The following is a 19,157-nucleotide window of genomic DNA, read 5'->3' on the forward strand; positions in this document are numbered from 1 at the left end:
TGTACCATCCAATCATAATCTACTGCTTGCTGAGGTCCAGCTAAAACTAAACAGGATTAAAAACCTGTATTATATACGTTAGCAATAAGTTAAAACCGTTTATTCCATTATTACGGTGAGGGGAAAACAAATCTGACAGGAGAACACACGGGAACTTTGACAGCTGTCAAAGTTCCCCGCCAGGGCGCAGGCGCAGCCACTGACAGCTCGCGGCTGTCAAAACACCGAGCCATGCGGAAACAAGAACTGTCAAGAGAAGACGCCGATGATTGGTTCGGTTAGACGCGGCGCCAAAAGGAACGATCCTGATTGGTCCTCACTGACAGCTGCCGGCTATAAAAGCCGGACAAGTTATTCTGTTTTTGCCTTGCTCTAAATAAACCCCTAGTTAAGTAACCTGTCATCCCGAGTGGTCCTTCGGCTACTTCAAAACCGAATCCTGCTAAACCAAGAATTGACAGAGATTTCATTATTAAACATGGAGGTAAGATAAAAGAAGAACTAGAAAATCATTTAAGAGAAACCAACAACCTGAATGATGAAGATGTAGAAGCGAACTGGAATAAATTTAAAAATGCAATAGTAGAGGTAACAAATTCAAAACAGAGAGAGGGGTACCACAAGAAACAACAGTGGATGACAGAGGAAATTCTTCATCTTATGGATGAAAGAAGATTTTATAAAAATAAAAACAAAGAAAAATACAATGAATTGCAGAAAACAATTAGAAGAAAAATTTGACTGGCAAAATAAAAGTGTTTTGCAAAGAGATGCATGGAAATTGAAGAGAGAATGTATGCACGATAATTTCATTTTACACAAAAAAGTGAAAGAAGCAGCAGGCCTCTACAAAAAAACAACAACCAACAACTTAGTTGACAAAGAGGGGAAAATTATCTTAGATGAGGACAAAAAACTAAAAAGATGGAAGGAATATATTGAAAAACTTTTTTTTAATTGAAAAGTTTTACAATACATTTTATCTTTAACAATCCCTCCCCCCTCCCTCCTCCCACCCCTTCCTAGCCCTCCCTAACCCTCCCCCCCTTCCCCCCTCCACCCTCCCCGACTTCCCAGAGCTAAATGCAAGGTATAAAAGCAAAAAACAATCATAAACAACCATATGCTAACAACAATAAACTATTAAGTCTATCGCATATGAAATGACTACAAGCAATACTAATATCACATAAAAAAAACTTATTCAAATGCTAAATGAAACTTTTTAGTCCCATATTTGTTCTGGATATAATCAATCCACTTTTTCCACTCCATAATATAACGTTGTTGTGAATGATCTTTCAAATAGGCCGAAATCTTTGCCATTTCCGCCAGGTCAGAAACTTTTAGAGTCCATTCTTCTATAGTCGGGAGTTCCTCCTTCTTCCAATATTGACCTACTAAAAGTCTTGCTGCTGTAATTAAGTTCAACATCAACTTGGTGTCCACAACAGTAGTATCTGTAATTATGCCCAATAAGAACAATTGCGGACAAAACTTTATCCTCTGCTTAAATATCTTCTGCATATTCCACCAGATTTTAATCCAAAAAGCCTTAACCTTTTTACAGGTCCACCATATATGAAAATACATTGCATCTTCGCCACCACATCTCCAACATTTAGGTTGATAGTTCGGATACATACTTGCAAGCTTTTTAGGATCTAAATGCCACCTATAAAACATTTTATAAAAGTTCTCTCTTAAATTTTGAGCTTGTATAAATTTTACGTTCCTCACCCAGATCTTTTCCCAAGTGTCCATTGTGATAACTTCTTGAATATTCTGAGCCCACTTTATCATACAATCTTTAACAAGTTCTGTTTCTGAATCAATTTCTATCAATGCAAGATATATCCGTTTGATATGTGCTGGACCCTGATTTCTAATTTGCTTTACCAAATTTTCATCAGTCATTGAGAAACCAATTTTCTGGTCTTCTTTCCACCTGGCCCGTAATTGACCATATTGAAACCAAGTTTGAACGATCTTCTCATCTCGTAAAAGATTATACGGCTTCAAACACCATACATTCCTCTCCAAACTTAAGATCTCCTTGTACATAGTCACATCATGTTTGAAGCCAACATTTATGTTTTCTATTGCATGTTTCGGAATTGCCCACAACGGGATCTTGTAGTCTAACTTATGTCTATACTTTTTCCAAACTCTCAGCAATGCCTGTCTTAAAATATGCACTTTAAACACATTATCTACCTTCTTATCATACAATAAATATGCATGCCATCCAAATAACAAGTCGTGGCCCTCAAGATTTAATAATCTCCCTTGCGTCAAATTAATCCAATCACTTATCCCTGACAACGCAGCAGCTTCATAATATAATTTAAAGTTGGGCATTTTAAGACCACCTCTTTCACGCGTATCCTGCATAATCTTAAGTTTAACTCGTGGCCTTTTCCCTGCCCATACAAATTTATTGATACCCCGTTGCCATTCCTCCAAATTTGAATCTTTTTTAAGAATAGGTATCATTTGAAATAAAAATAGAAATTTAGGCAAGACATTCATTTTCACTGCTGCAATTCTTCCCAGTAAAGACAATTGCAATTTTTCCCAACTCTCCAATTCTTTTTGAATTTTTCCCCATAGCTTTTCATAATTATTTTTATATAACTTTGCATTTGAGGGTGACAAATACACCCCCAAATATTTAACCCTTTTAACAATCTCGAATCCAGTTAACCCTTCTAAAAGGGCCTTTTGCGATGCTGTCATATTTTTGGCTAATATTTTAGTTTTTTGTACATTAACCTTAAATCCAGAAACCTTCCCATATTGCATTATTATCTCCATCAGGTCCACAACAGAATTTTCTGGCTGGGTCACCGTAACAACCAGATCATCTGCAAATGCCCTCAATCTATAATCCTGATCTCTAATTTGAATACCCTTAATTTTTCCCGAATTCCGTATTTTAATCAATAATATCTCCAATGTTAAAACAAATAATAGAGGTGATAGCGGACACCCTTGTCTTGTGCCCTTTTCAATATTGCATACTTCAGTCAAACTATTATTTACTATTATTCGGGCAGTTTGTTTTTCATATAATGCCCTAATTGGTTGTAAAAATTTATCCCCAAAATTCATTTTATCTAAAACTTTCATCAAAAATTGCCAATCCAGTTGATCAAAGGCTTTTTCAGCATCTAAAAAAATTAGCGCCGCAGGGATCTGGTTGTTCCTTTCCAAAAACTCTAACACATCAACTATATGCCTCACATTATTTTTCATTTGCCTACCACTAATAAACCCAGTTTGGTCCCCATGAATCACCTGTTGCAGAACCCTCATCAATCTATTAGCCAACACCTTAGCAAATATCTTGTAGTCCGTATTCAAAAGTGATATTGGTCTATAATTTCTTGCTTGAGTGAAAAAAAAATGAAAAAAAATATCACTATATTAGTCTGTAATTTCTTACTTGAGTAACATCCTGATCTTCCTTCGGAATCAGGGAAATAAAAGCAGTTCTCCAAGATGGAGGCACCCTTCCTCCCCTTTGAATTATCTGAAACAATTCCCTTAATGGCTTTATCACCTCCGATTGTAGATTTTTGTAATATACCGCAGTCAGTCCATTCGTGCCTGGTGCTTTATCTACCTCCAGTTGCTTAATTGCTAAAAGAATTTCTTCTTCTGTTATCAATTGATTAATCTCTTCCTTTTGTTCTTGTGTAAGAACCGGGATGTTGGCATTCTTCAGATATACGTCAATATCTGCTTCATTAATCTTATCTTTAGCATATAATTTGGAATAAAAATCCACAAAGGCTTCCTTAATAAGATCGTGTTGATACACAACCTTACCCTTATGTTCTATTTTATCTATGTTAGAAGCCCTTTGCTTCTTCCTTAGCATATAAGCTAACCATCTACCTGGTTTATTGGCATTGCAAAAAGTGTTATGCCTAGCAAACCGTAAGTTAGTTGCCACCTGATCAGCCAACAATTTATCAAATTGTCCTCTTAACAAATTAATAACCTCTTTGATCTTCACATCCGATGGATTCAAAATTAGGGCCTTTTCTTTTTCCCTAATTTCATTCTCCAATTCTTTCCTCCTGACTTCCAAGTTACGTCTGTGTTTATTATTCATATATATTAACACCCCTCTCATATAAGCTTTACTAGCGTCCCAAACCATGTCCTTAGAAGTATCCTTGTTCATATTAATTTCAAAAAAGTCCTTCATCTGTTTTTTACATTCTTCCACATTACTCTGATTTCTAAACAAGTTCTCATTTAAGCGCCAAGAGCGCCTATCTCTATTATCCTTATTAATCTCTAGCCAGACTGGACTATGGTCAGATATAGTTCTTGGACAAATCTTTATCTTCTTAATACTAGAAAAAAAATCATTAGTCAGTAATATAAAATCAATCCTGGAAAAAGATTGGTGTCTATCAGAAAAAAAAGTGTAATCCTTTTCATGTAGATGTATTTCTCTCCAAATGTCTCGCACTTCCAAATCATCCTTCATTTCAAAAAAAGATTTAGGCAATCTAGCATGGCTCGGAGCATGTTTAAAAGAACCACACTTGTCCAGTTGTACATCCAAGACGCCGTTCCAATCTCCCATAAAAATAAAAGATTTATAATCCATCTGGGTAATCTTACTGTGTAGTGATCTATAAAAGTCAGCTTGCTGTTGATTAGGAGCATACAGTCCAACCAAAAGTGTTTTTTTGCCTTCTAACAGCAGATCTATCATAACGTATCTTCCTTGTTTATCTGCTTCTATTAGTTCCGCTGTCACAGTATTCTTGACATAAATAACCACTCCATTTTTCTTATTCATTGCAGAGGCAATAAATTGCATACCCAACCTTAAGTTCAATAGATACTTTTGGTCCATAACCCTGATATGTGTTTCTTGCAAACAAATAACATCAGTCTTAAATTGTTTTAAGTATTGAAAAACTTTCTTTCTCTTCTGTGGTGAGTTTAAACCATTGACATTCCAAGTTAGGAACTTAGTCGCCATTCTTGGCGTCCCGAAGCTTCTGGAGCACGCCTGCCAGGATTCCCTTAACTTCTTTAAGCCGTGCCCCTCCCACAGCTTCGCTATAGGTACGCTTTGAAGGTTCCATAACTTTCTGCTGGTCTTGCTCTTGCTCTTGTCTCACTCGTCTCGAGGCGGCACGCGTCATCCTCTGCTCTCTAGCGTCTTCCGATGAAACTGTAATTTGATCCCCTCCAGTAACTTTCTCATCTGTCTGTGTTCCTTCAGCATCTTGAGGCTTTCCCTCGCCATTTTTCTTTGCAGATTCCAAAAGTGGTAGAGGGGTTGCTTTTAAAACTTTGCTATAAAAATCACGTGCCTGGATCACTGTAACCAAACGGTGTCTCGTGCCTTCATGCATCACCACCATGCCCACTGGTATCTCCCATCTGAACTTGATGTCGCGTTTCTTAAGTTCCTGTGCCAGAAAAGCAAAATCTTTCCTTCTCCTTAAAATTCTTGGAGGAATCTCTTTTAAAACCAAAACTTCTTGCTCAGCAACCATAAGCTTAGTATCATAAGAAACTTGGATAACTTCATTCCTGATTGCTCTCTTTGTAAAGTAAACCATCACATCTCTAGGTAGCTTCCTCTGCCTTGCAATCCATGAATTCACACGAAAGATTTTGTCTATACTTCCCTCAATTTCAGCTGCTGGCTGTCCCAGTACCACTTCCAAAGCCTCGGAGACTATCTGCTTTAAATCTTCTTTAGGATTTTCTTTTAAGCCTCTGATTCTGATACCAAACTCCATCTGGTGGTACTGGACCAGAGTCAAGTCCCCATCCATTTTATCCATCATATTTTCGTTCTCTAAGACTTTTGCTTCTAGTCTGGAATTCTTTTGGCTAAGATCTTCCATTTTTTCATCCAAGCATTGAATACATAAAGCCACACCTTCAAGTGCAGGCAAGATGTCTGCCCTCATTGCTGTAAACCTCTCTTCCATCTTCTCCTCCAGCTTTTCCATCTTTCCATCTATAATATCTGCTATTTGTTGTGAATGCTTTTCCAAAGCATCCTGTAAATCCTTAACCGTCAGTGCCGGAGCAGGTGCAGGAGGAAGTAAGGCTTGCAGCGAGGACTGTTGCACCGGGGAAGCCCCCGCACTCCGGAGAGCTTTAGAAGTTTTAGTCGCCATCTTCCCCCACTTTCACTTGCTACGCACTTTCACTTTTAAATTCCATAAAGTCCATTGAACTAGAGAACAAAAATCCACTTCACCATGACCTCCTGTATCGCTCTGCCTGCCTCTTCACACTCGAAAGTCTTTCCTTCTGGCAGGGGTGGTTGCTAACGCTTGGTTCTGCTCCTAAAAGCACGGAGCAGAAGCGCTGTGCAGCCCGGAGCAAACCCAGGCTTCGGGGGGGCTCGATCCTTCAGCCGCCCGATCTACAAGCTCAGGCAGCCCCGGAGAGCTCAACCCCTACCTGGGGCCTCACCCCCTCCTCTTCTCCCGAGGAGGGGGCTTCTGAACCACTAAAACAGCTGATCGGCGCTGTTTTCAGCAGTTCAAACAAAGCCGAGGAGCGGACAGCCCGGAGATGGCTGTCTTCAGCGTCGCGTCGCCACTTTTTGAGGACAATAGGGAAGATATAGATATGGGAAATATAACAACTGGGCTAAACATCACTGTTAACTCGTGGGCTCTGGTGAGCAGGAATGAAGACACAAGGCTGAGTACAGAGAAACTCATTCTTTATTCTCACTGGAACTGTACTTGAGCTTGGGCCGCACCCAGCCACAATATATAGCCTAGCCCTACGGAAGCAGCCAATAAGATTGAACCCGTGCTTGCCACCTGGGGCTGACCAACTGCAGGACCGGAGACAGCCTGTCTGGGTTGCTGGGGAGCCATTAGCTCTCCAGCAACACACATGCTGTGGTACAACAAGCCCAATACATAACAATCACTATGGAGGAGGTTGAACCTGCAATAAAAATAGCAAAAACAAGAAAAGCCACAGTACCTGATGATATCCCAATAGAAATTTTAAAATTGCTGGAAGACAATGGGAAGAATTTTTTACTGCAGCTCTTCAATTGAATATATGAAATAAGAAAGATACCAAATGATTGGCTAAAATCAACCTTTGTAACAATTCCCCCCAAAATAAATGCAAAGAAGTGTACCAAATACAGAACAATAAGCTTAATGAGTCATGCCCTGAAAGTATTCCTGAGAATAATTTACACAAGAATATATAAGAAAATGTACAAGATGTGCAATTCAGCATTCAAGTTCTTGTACAGCATTGTAGAGATGTCAGTCACAGTGTTTGTATGTGCTTCATTGATTTTGAAAAAGCATTTGATAAAATAAGACACAGCAAACTATTAGAAATCCTGAAACAAGGGGGACTAGATGACAAAGACATCCAAATCATAAAGAATCTATATTGGCATCAGATCACAGATGTGAGACTAGGCCAAAAATACTCAGCTGATGCAGAAATATGAAGAGGAGTCAGACAGGGATATATTCTGTCTCCACTGTTGTTCAGTATTTAGTCTGAATCAATCTTCATCAAGGCTGGCATCAATGTAAATGGTGTTTGTATCAACAATTTAAGATATGCTGACAGTACAGTTCTGCTTGCCAGTAAGCATGAAAACCTTCAGCTCCTCATCAACAGAGTCACAGAAATATCTGAAAAATACAGCTTGAAGCTTAACACCTCAAAAACCAAGATCATGGTCATCAGCAAACAACTCGTTAATTTACCACCAATAAATTCAGAAGGAATACCATTAGAAAAAGTTGAAAGGATCACGCATCTCGGTTCTAATTTACATGAAAGCTGGGACATGACCACTGAAGTAAAGAGAAGGATAGAGAAAGCTCGAACAGCATTCTTCAAAATGAAAAAGCTCTTCTGCAGTCACGACATAAGCCTAAGACTGAAACTCAGGCTTGTCAGATGTTATATTTTTTCCTATCCTGCTCTATGGAGTAGAGAGTGGGTCTCTGACAGAAAGCCACCTGAAGAGACTAGAAGCATTTGAAATGCGGATTTACAGGCGGCTGTTACGTATAAGGTGGGTTGACAGGATCAGAAATGAGGAGGTGATAAGCTGCCTGAGAAAGCCAAGGGAAATCATCAAAACAATTGAAAAACAAAAGTTAGCATATTTCGGACATGTGAGGCAACATCTAGAAAAATACAGCATACTCCATTTAATCTTCCAGGGAAAGATTGAAGGCAAACAAGGTCCAGGCAGAAGAAGAACATCATGGCTTCAAAATCTAAGGGACTAGTTTGGACAAAACTCAGCAGCACTTTTTCGTGCGGCTGCTGATAAAAACAGGATCACGAACATGATCGCCAATGTCCGACAACAGATATAACAGAAGAAGAAAGAAGAAGAAGAAGAAGAAGAAGAAGAAGAAGAAGAAGAAGAAGAAGAAGAAGAAGAAGAAGAAGAAGAAGAAGAAGAAGAAGAAGAAGAAGAAGAAGAAATAAATGGAACTGCTTGCCTTCAGAAGTTGTAGGTTCTCTGTCACTGGACATTTTAAAGAAGAGATTGGACAGCCATTTTTGTAGGAATGATACACAGTCCCCTGCTTGAACATGGGGTTGGAGTAGAAGACCTTCAAGGTCCCTTCCAACTCTGTTATTCTGTATTCTGGAGGATGAAAATAAGGAGTTACTGTTCCTTGATGCCTTTACAGCACGACTGTCAAACTTGCCATGTCACGTGACATGTCGCAATGTATCGTGACTCTTTTTGCATTGCCGGCAATGGGGTGGGCGCGGCTTTGGTATGATGAAACTGGCCCGCAGGCTGGCAGTTTGACACCCCTGCTTTACAGGTAGGAATATGGCTTATTCCCTCCCTATTTCTATTATCCTGGTCAAGTCCTAATGTAATATAATGATCGCTTTGCAGAGACAGAGATCAAATGTAGAGGCTACTAATTTTATCCAGCAAAAGAGATCCATTTGGCAGATATAACATTTCATCAGACATATTATAATTCAGGCAATATGGTATTGGAACACAGCCAATCAAAAAACATGTAATAATCTTACATATCTTATAGTTTGCTAATTATTAGGGTCTCCTGCCTGAAGTGGTGGTTGGAGTAGAAGACCTCTAAGGTCCCTTCCAACTATATTTTTCTCTAATTCTGTAATTTTGTAAAGATATAAGATTCAGATGAATTTAAGGCTCTGAAAGGGTGCTTGAGCGAATGTGCCCTTGATGTAATCCTGACTCTCAGCTATTCCATTCATAAGCCAAAGGTAAAGATAGCACTTTATATGGAAAATCTCAGCTATCTCTTCTGTGTTCCAGAGAGTTTACCCCAGTGTGGATCCAGCCTCCAGCAATATAGATTTGCCAGAAACTAGGAAGCTTGTGGAAGACATTTCAAAAAGAAAAGATTTGTATCTCCAGTTCCCTTCATTGGCACTGAGGGTTGCACAAGAAAGGTTTCAGTTTGATTTTCATCCTCGTTCGGTTTGCAAAAGCTGTTTTGCTCATCCGAGGTTCTGCTGGTGAAAACCTCAGGTGAAAATTTCTATATGACACTGATTATAAAGGATTGTTGACTATGATCCAGAATGAAGTAATTCACAAAATCCTTTTGTTGCTTCTTCAAAAAAGGGGGTGGCTGCTCTTCTGCAAATGTATCAGCCTGGTTCACTACAGAAGGCAAAACTACATATATGAGGAGACATATACAGTTTTGAAAAATGCAGAGAAAACACCAGGACCTTCCACACCCCAAATCTGCAAAAAAAAAAAAAAAGCAGAACCAAACCTGTTGTGGCTTTGTGTCTGTGTACGATTCATGTTGTTATTGCAAGGTTGTCTTATTTTTTTATTCTCCAGTTTCCCCTACAGATGACTAGATGTAGTCAAAGTGGTTACAGAAAGATTTTATCTGGGTTACTTTCTTAATTGGATTTCCACAAGCTTCCTAGTTCTTTAATGTTACTACATATAAACATGTCTCCATGGCACTGATTGCACATCTGCAAGGAATGCCAGCTACAGTCCAAAATAAAACAACTCACCAAAGCCCTTTGCAACATTCTCAAAAAAGGGGACAGACGCTCTCTCTGCAAATGCATCTGCCTGGTTCACTAGAGCCTCTTTCACCGTCTCATAGCCAGTTAGCACCACCATCTCCTGGAATCCCAGTTTGATGCGAAAAATGGGACCATATTCTTTTGACCACTGGAATTCAGCAAAAGGAAAACGAGACCATTTTGGTAAATAATTAGACTTACGTACATAGAAGATTGTTTAAGAAACTATGAGTCAAAATTCAAAAGTGGAGATGATGTTATTTCATTTTTCTGTGCTATAGAAAATTGTGATAGTATATTCTTATTTATAATTTTTAATTTTCATATGATCTAATTTAATATAAATTAAAACATTCTTACATAATAAAAGATCCTCCCACAGTAGAAATGTATGTCAAACTTGAAAAAATGGTTTTTGATATGTTTTAAAAGAGTCATTTGTACAGGACATACTATGAAGATGAAACCTCCAAAAGGGATACGCTTCCATTCCACAATTTAGAAAGGTGCCTTGAAAGTACAGTAGCGCTGGATACATAGTAGAATTTCATAAAAGAGAAACTGAGCTTCTGACAATCTTGTTCAAGAGATCACACAGAAATTTTCCAATGATGCCCACAGTAGTTTTTGAAGGTGATTGTGTTAATTCTTTAAGGAGAGAACTTAAAATATATTATTATGAATGAATCTGAAAATCAGGAATCCTATAAGCTGTAAGAAAATTTTGGCTTGGCTGGTATTGTTCTCTGCAGAAATTTATTCATGATTTATAATTCTGCTTGAAATGTGCAAATATATGAATGCCTCTAAGTACATATCCAGTCAATCAGCTTAACAACATTTATATTTCCCCAAAAGCTCATTGGGATTTGAATCATTTTGCAAATTAGAATAAACAGTTAGAAAATTGTTATTTAATTACAAAATTTTATATTCTTTAAGATAGGAGTCCCCAACCCTTGAACCACAGACTGATACCATTCCATGCCTGTTAGGAACCAGACTGCACAAGCAAGCAAAGCTCTCATCTTTGCTATGAGTTGGAGACATACAAAAGTGGATGCAAGTATTTACAAGTGTAGCAAATAATGGACCTCAGTTCACCTGAGGTTATTACGCTTAGCTAAGAGGTAAAGTTTATTTTTCTGTCTCCCAGCCTTTGTGAATGGCTCTTTTTCCTTGAAGCTTTTGTTAATTGTTTTAGTTTCTGCATTGACAGAGGCAGCAGAGGAGAAGATCTACAATGGCTATTGTGGTGGCTCCTAAAATGAGAATTTTTAGCCAACGGAAGTCCAGTAGCCATGAAACGAGTCCAGACAGATTGAAGGGAAATTTATTGTAACTAATGTCTTGTGTTATTTCTTTTAAGTGGCTAATGTCACTCTCTATGTCTATGAGTTCTGAAATTTGGTCAGATTAAAACAGTACATTCTTTGCAACCATAGTTATCTCTTAGCAACAGATAATCAGTGGCTGCTCTGTTTTCCACTGTGGCTTCCCTGACCTGCCTCAGTTCTCTGTTTAGAGCATCTAGGGTTTGGGGAGGTTGAATTTAAGTTTTTAACTAGAGTACTGGATACGCTGTTAATGTTTCTGGAATTGGCCAGGGCAAATGCCCAGACCTCAACCAATGACACTACCAGTGCTGGTTTTAGTGAATAGGGGTGTGTGGGAGCCACAATCCAATGCTAATGTTTTCAGGTCCCTCCTCTGTTGTCTCTGAAGTGAAGGCTTGAGGATGGCTAGGTGCATGGTCCCCTGGTGGTCCCTGGTGGAGTTTGCTGGTAGGTAGGAATAGGCTTTGACCCCCACATAACAAAAACCAACCCAGGGGAAGCTTAATGTGGCTGTATAAGAATGGGATAGTTTCAGTGTGGTTGCAAATTAGTTCAGCATTGCTGAGATTTTGGCATATGGGGACTTTGGGAGCTTGGCGGCCTATCACCCTGAAGCATGCAGCCATGTTGGTGACTGCTGCCATGCGTATGGTATTCATACTCTCATCCTTGAGGTTGGTGCTAGTTCCCCTGTCAAAGATAGTGGAGTATGTGGCTGTGAGTGGGAAATCCCTTAGTTTTGTGTGGTTTAAGATGGCTTCTGGGCCAATGATACAAGTCCCTGTTACTACGGAGCCGGTGGGAGGGGCGCGACCGAAGAGACCAACTGCGGATCTTCAGGCGGTGTTCCAGAGGCTCCAGGTCGCTAAGAATGGCGATAAAGTTTTTGACATGGAATGTTAATGGCTTAAATTCACCACAAAAAAGAAAGAAAGTATTTCACTACCTGAAGCAACATAAAAGTGATATTGTTTGCTTACAAGAAAGTCATATTTGTGCAAAAGATCAAAAGTCTTGATTAATTCCCAGTTGGGATTACACTTTATAGCATCTGCTCCAGATAAAAAAATGGGGTGGTTATTTATCTAAGAAGAGATTTATCTGCTACATTAATTGAGTCTGATCCACAGGGAAGATATGTTATTATTGAATTATTGTTACAAGGCAAGAAAATTCTCATTATTGGATTATATGCTCCTAATCAACAGCAAAGAGAAATGAACCTGGAACAAAGGCTTAGATTTACTTTTATAGTTTGCACAGCAAAGAAAGTTCAAAGTAAAAGCTAATTGGTTTACGGAAAATTATCTGCCAAGTTACATCATGAAAAATTAGACATCCAATAATATGTAAGCTTAAGTATTGAAAAGAGCATTGTATTTTGAATAAAAGTAAAATAAACATTTTCAAGTGTCTATGGAGGAGGCAGGAAAAACAAGAAAGTCCAGTTGCCTCCTGAAAAAGCAACTTTGGGACAAACATTTTCAAGGGAAAAAATGTCAGAATGGATATGGGTAAGATACATACACATCACTTTCCTAATGAATACTTGTTTTGTTTGTTAGCTGAAAATAAAACTGTTTTATCTGCCAAGCACTTCCACAAGGTCCCAGTTTCTAAAAGAAAGGCTGTTTACATTTTTTTTTGCTAGGTTGAACTTATGGCCAATTATTAACAATACATTTAAAAGAGAGAGAAATAAGGCAAATTAAAACACAAGAAAACCCATTTTACTAAGCCAGTGCAACACTACTACAAAATACATATTACAAGTCTTCCAAAATCTATTCTACCATATGTGGCCCTCAGAGCATCCCAGACTTACCTGAACAAGCTACCAAGATTTTCTCCCATCCCCAGAATTACAGATAGTTAAAAAGGTTAAATATCTGGGAATACAGTTGACAGCAAGATGTTCAACGATAAAAGATCATTGTATAAAATTATTAAATCAAATAAAACTGGGCTTGGAAAAATGGAAAAATTTACAACTGTCAATACTAGGAAGAATTGCTACAGTGAAAATGAATTTACTGTATTACCAAAAATCTTATTTCTATTTCAAACAATACCTATAAAATTGGAGAATTTTTTTTTGGAAGATTTGAATTCACTCATTTTGAAATTCATTTGGCAAGGAAAGAAAGCTATAATTAAGATGAAAATGTTACAAGATGCTAAAGGAAATGGGGGGTTGGGCCTACCAGAGTGGGTTCTATACTATCAAGCATCCATATTAACATGGGTAAAAGAATGGATAATTCTTAAAAATAAAAGGTTGTTATATCTGGAGGGACATGACTTACTTTTGGGGTGGCACACTTTCTGTGGTATGGGAAAAACAAAGTTCATAAATATTTCCAAAATCATTATATAAGAAATGCATTGTTAACAACATAGGGAAAAATAAATAGCAAAATATATTTGAGAATTCCAGGGTGGTTGTCAACAATGGAAGCATTTATACACCCAAATTTAGTAGACTTTGAAAAATTCTGGACATATAGAGATATTTTAAACTCTGAAGGACACTTAAAATCTAAACAAGAAATGGAAAATCAGGGCATCAACTTATCATGGTGGACACATTTACAAATAAAAACTGAATATGATAAAAATGTTTAAATGTATGGGTTTTATAAGGAACAAACTGTGTTTGACAAGACTTTGTTAACTTTGGATGAGAAACTAATTAAGAAAATGTGTAATTTTTTTATTAACTTTAGAAATGGAAAGTGAACAATTTAAAGAAACAATAAGATGGGTGAAACATTTTGGATATAATATAGAATTAGAAAAGTGGCAAAACTTATGGGAAAGAAATTATAAACTGACAATGTCAACTTCTTAGAAAGAAAATTTAAAATCTTTTATAGATGGCACTTGCCACCAGCAAAACTAGCAAAAATGGTTAAAAATATGTCAGATTGATGTTGGAAATGTAAACACAAGTCAGGCACATATTATAATGTTCAGTGGGCATGTGATAAATAAACAATTATTGGGAAAAGATACAGACTTGGCTAGAAAAGATGTTTAAGAGAACATGTAGATTTTAAACCTGAACTTTTTTTATTAGGTATAATGCATGTCACAAAAGCGGCAAGAATTATATTTGCGTAACACTGGAAAAATGAAGGAATACCATCAGATGAAGAAATAATTAAAAAAATACTAGAATGTGCAGAGATGGACAGATTGACTATGAGATTGAAAGAAATTGGAATTAATTTTACCATTGGCTAGAGGAAAGAATAAAGGATTAAAAATTAAATATGCACTAGCATATGTAAACTTAGACTGCACATTGATATTATTGTTTGTATGGAAAAAATGAATAAAAAGCTTATAAAAAAGATTTTGTCCCTTCCCAACAAGTTCTGGAAAAAGTATTTGTGTATCTTAATCATCAGGCTTTACCTCTATCATTGTTTTGTAAGGCTTCTTCAGATCCATCATGTGTAGATTTCCCAAAATAGGTATGGTCCTGGGTCCCGGGAGGAGATTGGAGGCGCTGTTATTCCAGGAACTGCCCTTTTTGAAAAGGAACATAATTGCAAGAATAAATAGTAGTAATGTTAAAATTGCTCCAGTCCAATCCATTTCCTTTTAGTAAGCAGTTTTAAGTAAAAACTATGAGGAATTTTGTAAGCTGAAATGATTCCAGTATCTTTCAAAGCAACTCTTTCTACTGAATCATCTGTACAATGAAGTCCTTTTTAATTTCGTCCTTGTTTTCTGGTCCCTGCCCAGTAATTTGATCTGCCCTTGCATGGCATCTATGAAAACTTAGCAAACCAGTTTCACATCTTTGTACTGCACAGACAAAAATCCACCTTTTAAGATAAATGTGTACAAATAATCCATAGGAGGAATTGTAAAATCTTCATGCCTGTAAAAATATCTAACAGAACCTTCAGGAATAAATATTTTACTATAAATGTGACTGATACATAAATATAAATAAATATAATAAATTACTACTAAATGTGTTAAGTCGTAGGCTCTTGGGAGCAGGAATGATGACACAAGGCTGAGTACAGAATAACTCATATTTTTATTCTTGCTGGCACTGTACTGGAACTTGGGCCGCAACCAGCCACAATATATAGTCTAGCCCCTAGGCGGCAGCCAATAGGTTTGAACCCACTCTTGCCACCTGGGGCTGACCAATTGCAGGACCGGAGATGGCTTGTCTGGGTTGCTGGAGAGCCGTTAGCTGCTCCAGCAGCACACGTGGTGTAATACCACAAGCCCAATACATAACAAAATGAATAGCTGTTCAGCCAACATTTTCCCATGAATAACACACAACTTAAGGAGGGAAGCCATTCCTCTGGTTAATTATATTATATTATATAGAGCCTTGGTGGAGCAGTGGGCTAATGCCTCCTTAAGTAACACCAGCTGCCTGCAATTAGTGCAGGTTCGCATCCCACCAGGCTCAAGGTTGACTCAGCCTTCCATCCTTCCGAGGTAGGTAAAATGAGGACCCAGATTGTTGGGGGCAATTAAGCTGACTTTGTAATAATGCCACTTGGGGGTGTGTGAAAGCCCTAATAAGCAGGCATATACATAGAATGAAGGCTACTGCTAAGCTTGTAAGCCGCCCTGAGTCTTCGGAGAAGGGCGGGATATAAAATGGAATTAAAATAAAAAAATAAAATAAATATTCATTCAAATTTCTCCTTAGTGCTAGGTTTGTTCTCTCCTTGATTACTTTCCATCCATTATCCCAAAGATGCTTTTTCATGAGGCAACTGGACTTTATTGTTTTTCTTGATGACGTTTCACTTCTCATCCAAGAAGCATCTTCAGCTCTGACTGGATGGTAGGGAATGGCAGGATTTATACTCCTTGCAGATAGCTGGTTGTTATGTATATAGTGGGGTGTTGTACATATTGTTGGGGTGTCCAATTACAGTGTGGCCACTGATAACACCAGGTGGCACCTGTTTAGTGTCTGGATTGGCCGGCCTCTCCATAGCGGGAAAACCTGATGTGGGGATTGGTCTATTAGGGGATTTGGGCAAGGTGTTTAAGAGACACCTGGGGGGGTTCTTCTTTGTCTTCGTCTTCTACTTCAATAAAGGCTGTTATTACTGGAACCTTAGTCTATTGTCTCCATGTGGTCCTGTACCCACTACTTTACACTGGTCATTTGCATTTTTTAGCTAATTGTTGAAGCCCCTGGAGGCTTATCTGTGTCATCAGGGTCACCTGATTACACAGGTGTGTAATCAGATCACAAATGGGTGTGGAGGCTTCCTGGAATTGTTGCAATGACTGTGTTGTAGACTGGAGATAGCTTTTTTGGCAGTTGCAGCACCCTGCCGGCTCATATTTAAGCGGTTGTCTATTAGGACTCCTGGAACTCTGTTGCAGTTGCTGCTATTGAGGCAAGTTCCACCTATTCTATATCTGTATATTTAGTTTCGCTTGCCTAAGAGTACTAAGTGTACTTTCTTGCCTAAGTAAGTCTTACTTTTCTCACCACTAATTTAATTTTGTGGCCCAGGGCTTGAGTCTGTCAAGATTTTTCTGGTTCTTAAGCCTATCATCTGGGTGTTGATTATTCCTGCCAATTTGGTTTTGTCTGCAAATTTGATGAGTTCCCCTTCCATTTCCTAATCTAAATTGATTATGAAGATATTAAAGAATACTGGACCTAAGAGAGAACCTTGGAGTCCCCCCCTGCTTACTTCTCTCCATGTAGATGTAGTTCCATTAAGGACTATATTTCGAATGTGGTTTGTCATCCAATCACAAATCTATCTGGTGGTGATGCTGTCTCTCGCACATTTTTTTAACTTACTAAGAAGTAGGTTGTGATATTTGGCTGAAATCCAAATATACTATGTCTGAACATTTTGTTCTTCTTCCAATTTAGTCACTTTGTCAAAGAATGAAATAAGATTCATTTGGCATGATCTGTTTTTGATAAACCTCTGTTGGCTTCTTGTTATAACTTTGTTTGTTTCTAGGTGTTCTCAGATCTGCTGCTTGATTATGTTTTCCAGGATACTTCTCATATATTGATGCCAGGATGTGTTGTCTGTAGTTTCCAAGATACATTTTCCCCCTGTTTCTTGATGATGGGAACCACATCAACTCTTTTCCAGTCCTCTGGTGGCTCCCTGCTGCTCCAGGAATTTATGGATAAAAAGAAATAAAAAGGATCCCTCCCTCCAATGTAGAGAACACTCTACAATAGCAACTGAGAGTCAAAAATTCTTTGAATTCTGTTTTGTGATTCACAGAATAGCAGTGGGTGAATCAAAAGCTAGATCATGTTACCTTCTTTCTTTAATTGATCCCCACAGATTTGCACAATATGTAACTGTATATCATACCTTTGAGTTTTCATTAGTAATTATGACACTCTCAAATTTCTACATATGATGTGGTAGAATGGAAAAGAATATCCCATCCTTGCTCTGTTTCCCCTTTGGCTGTGCAGAAAACATCTGAGGGCAGGTCAGGCCTTGTTGCAGTCACTTTCCAGCAAAACAGATTGTGGGATGGAGGTGAACCTTACCTATGTTCCCCTCCCCCCCTCATGTTTAAACATGACTTGGTGTAATCACAAACCAAGAGTACTATATATCCATTACATATTTTTAATTTACTTTTATTTATTCATTTCCTGACTTCATTATTTTTATAAACAGTTTTAAGCAGTGAACATGCCTAATATTCCTTCCTCTTCCTATTTTCCCCACAACAATAACAACAACAACAGCCCTGTGAGGTGGGTTGGACTGAGACAAATTGACTGGCCCAAAGTCACCCACCTGGCTTTCATGTCTGAGGTAGGAATTGAACTCACAGTCTCCTGATGTCTAGCCTGGTGCCTTAACTGCTAGACCAAAGTGTTTTTTATAGAAAACTTCAGCTTTCAATCTACATTTATGCATGCAGTTTTATACAGTACTCATGAACCAGTATTATTGGATTTTATAACATAGCCACAAAACATGGAAAAAAAATCATCCACCTGATTATTTTTATTTCTAACAGTGCAATAGAGAATGAATTGTTTACTTTGGCAACCAACATCAGAGTAATGCACCATAAGTACAGCATTTTATACCAATTTTTTTCTGAATATAATATTGAGTGTACAGTAAATTTGATCAATCCAGCCATCAGAGGTTCTAATTCAATCTTTTATCCCAGTTTAAACAACTAGCCTGGTAATATAACTGGCTGCCTGTCAACCTCATCATTTCAAGTGTTACAAATGTTTGAACTTACTCCTGAGCCTTTTCTTGGACTATATAATATATATTCTTTTCTGCCAATGGCATAGTGTTTTTTCTTCAATGTTCATTGGGATCCTTTAGAATAAAACTTAAACCTTGGCAACTGGATGCAATATGACCACTTCAACTTAAAAACAATGTCAAAATACGCTTGATGAATATACAATATAAGTGGAAACATGGAGGCTAAGCAGCATAGAAAATGGGGTTGTTTCTATTATTATTATTATTTCTATTATTTACAACCCAATCAATAATTTATTCAAACAAACAAATGCATATAGGTATATGGAACTATGGGACACAGTGGCTCAGTGGGTTAGGACGCTGAGCTTGTCGATCAGAAGGTCGGCAGTTTGGCGGGTCGAATCCCAAGTGCCACGTAACAGAGTGAGCGCCTGTTACTCATCCCAGCTTCTGCCAACCTAGCAGTTTGAAAGCACGTAAAAATGCAAGTAGAAAAATAGGGACCACTACGGTGGGAAGG

General features: G+C 38.0%; 1 protein-coding gene and 1 long non-coding RNA gene across 2 annotated transcripts in view; one reads left to right on the forward strand and one right to left on the reverse strand.

The window, feature by feature from the left end:
• The window catches only part of LOC310632638 (cytochrome P450 2K1-like), a 29,926-nt gene extending 14,825 nt beyond the window's left edge, over positions 1 to 15,101 (reverse strand). The window contains exons 1-2 of the mRNA XM_083349952.1: positions 14,826 to 15,101; positions 10,054 to 10,216 (exon numbers count right to left, since the gene is read on the reverse strand). Coding sequence (XP_083206078.1) covers positions 10,054 to 10,216; positions 14,826 to 15,008 — 346 coding nt within the window. The 5' untranslated portion in view covers positions 15,009 to 15,101. The remainder of the gene's footprint in view (positions 1 to 10,053; positions 10,217 to 14,825) is intronic.
• Positions 1 to 19,157, forward strand: part of LOC310632646 — a 1,302,393-nt gene that overhangs the window by 500,045 nt on the left and 783,191 nt on the right. The gene's annotated exons all lie outside the window — the stretch shown is intronic.

This window comes from Vipera ursinii, assembly GCF_947247035.1.
Source record: "Vipera ursinii genome assembly, chromosome: 1".
Classification (NCBI taxonomy): Eukaryota; Metazoa; Chordata; class Lepidosauria; order Squamata; family Viperidae; genus Vipera; species Vipera ursinii.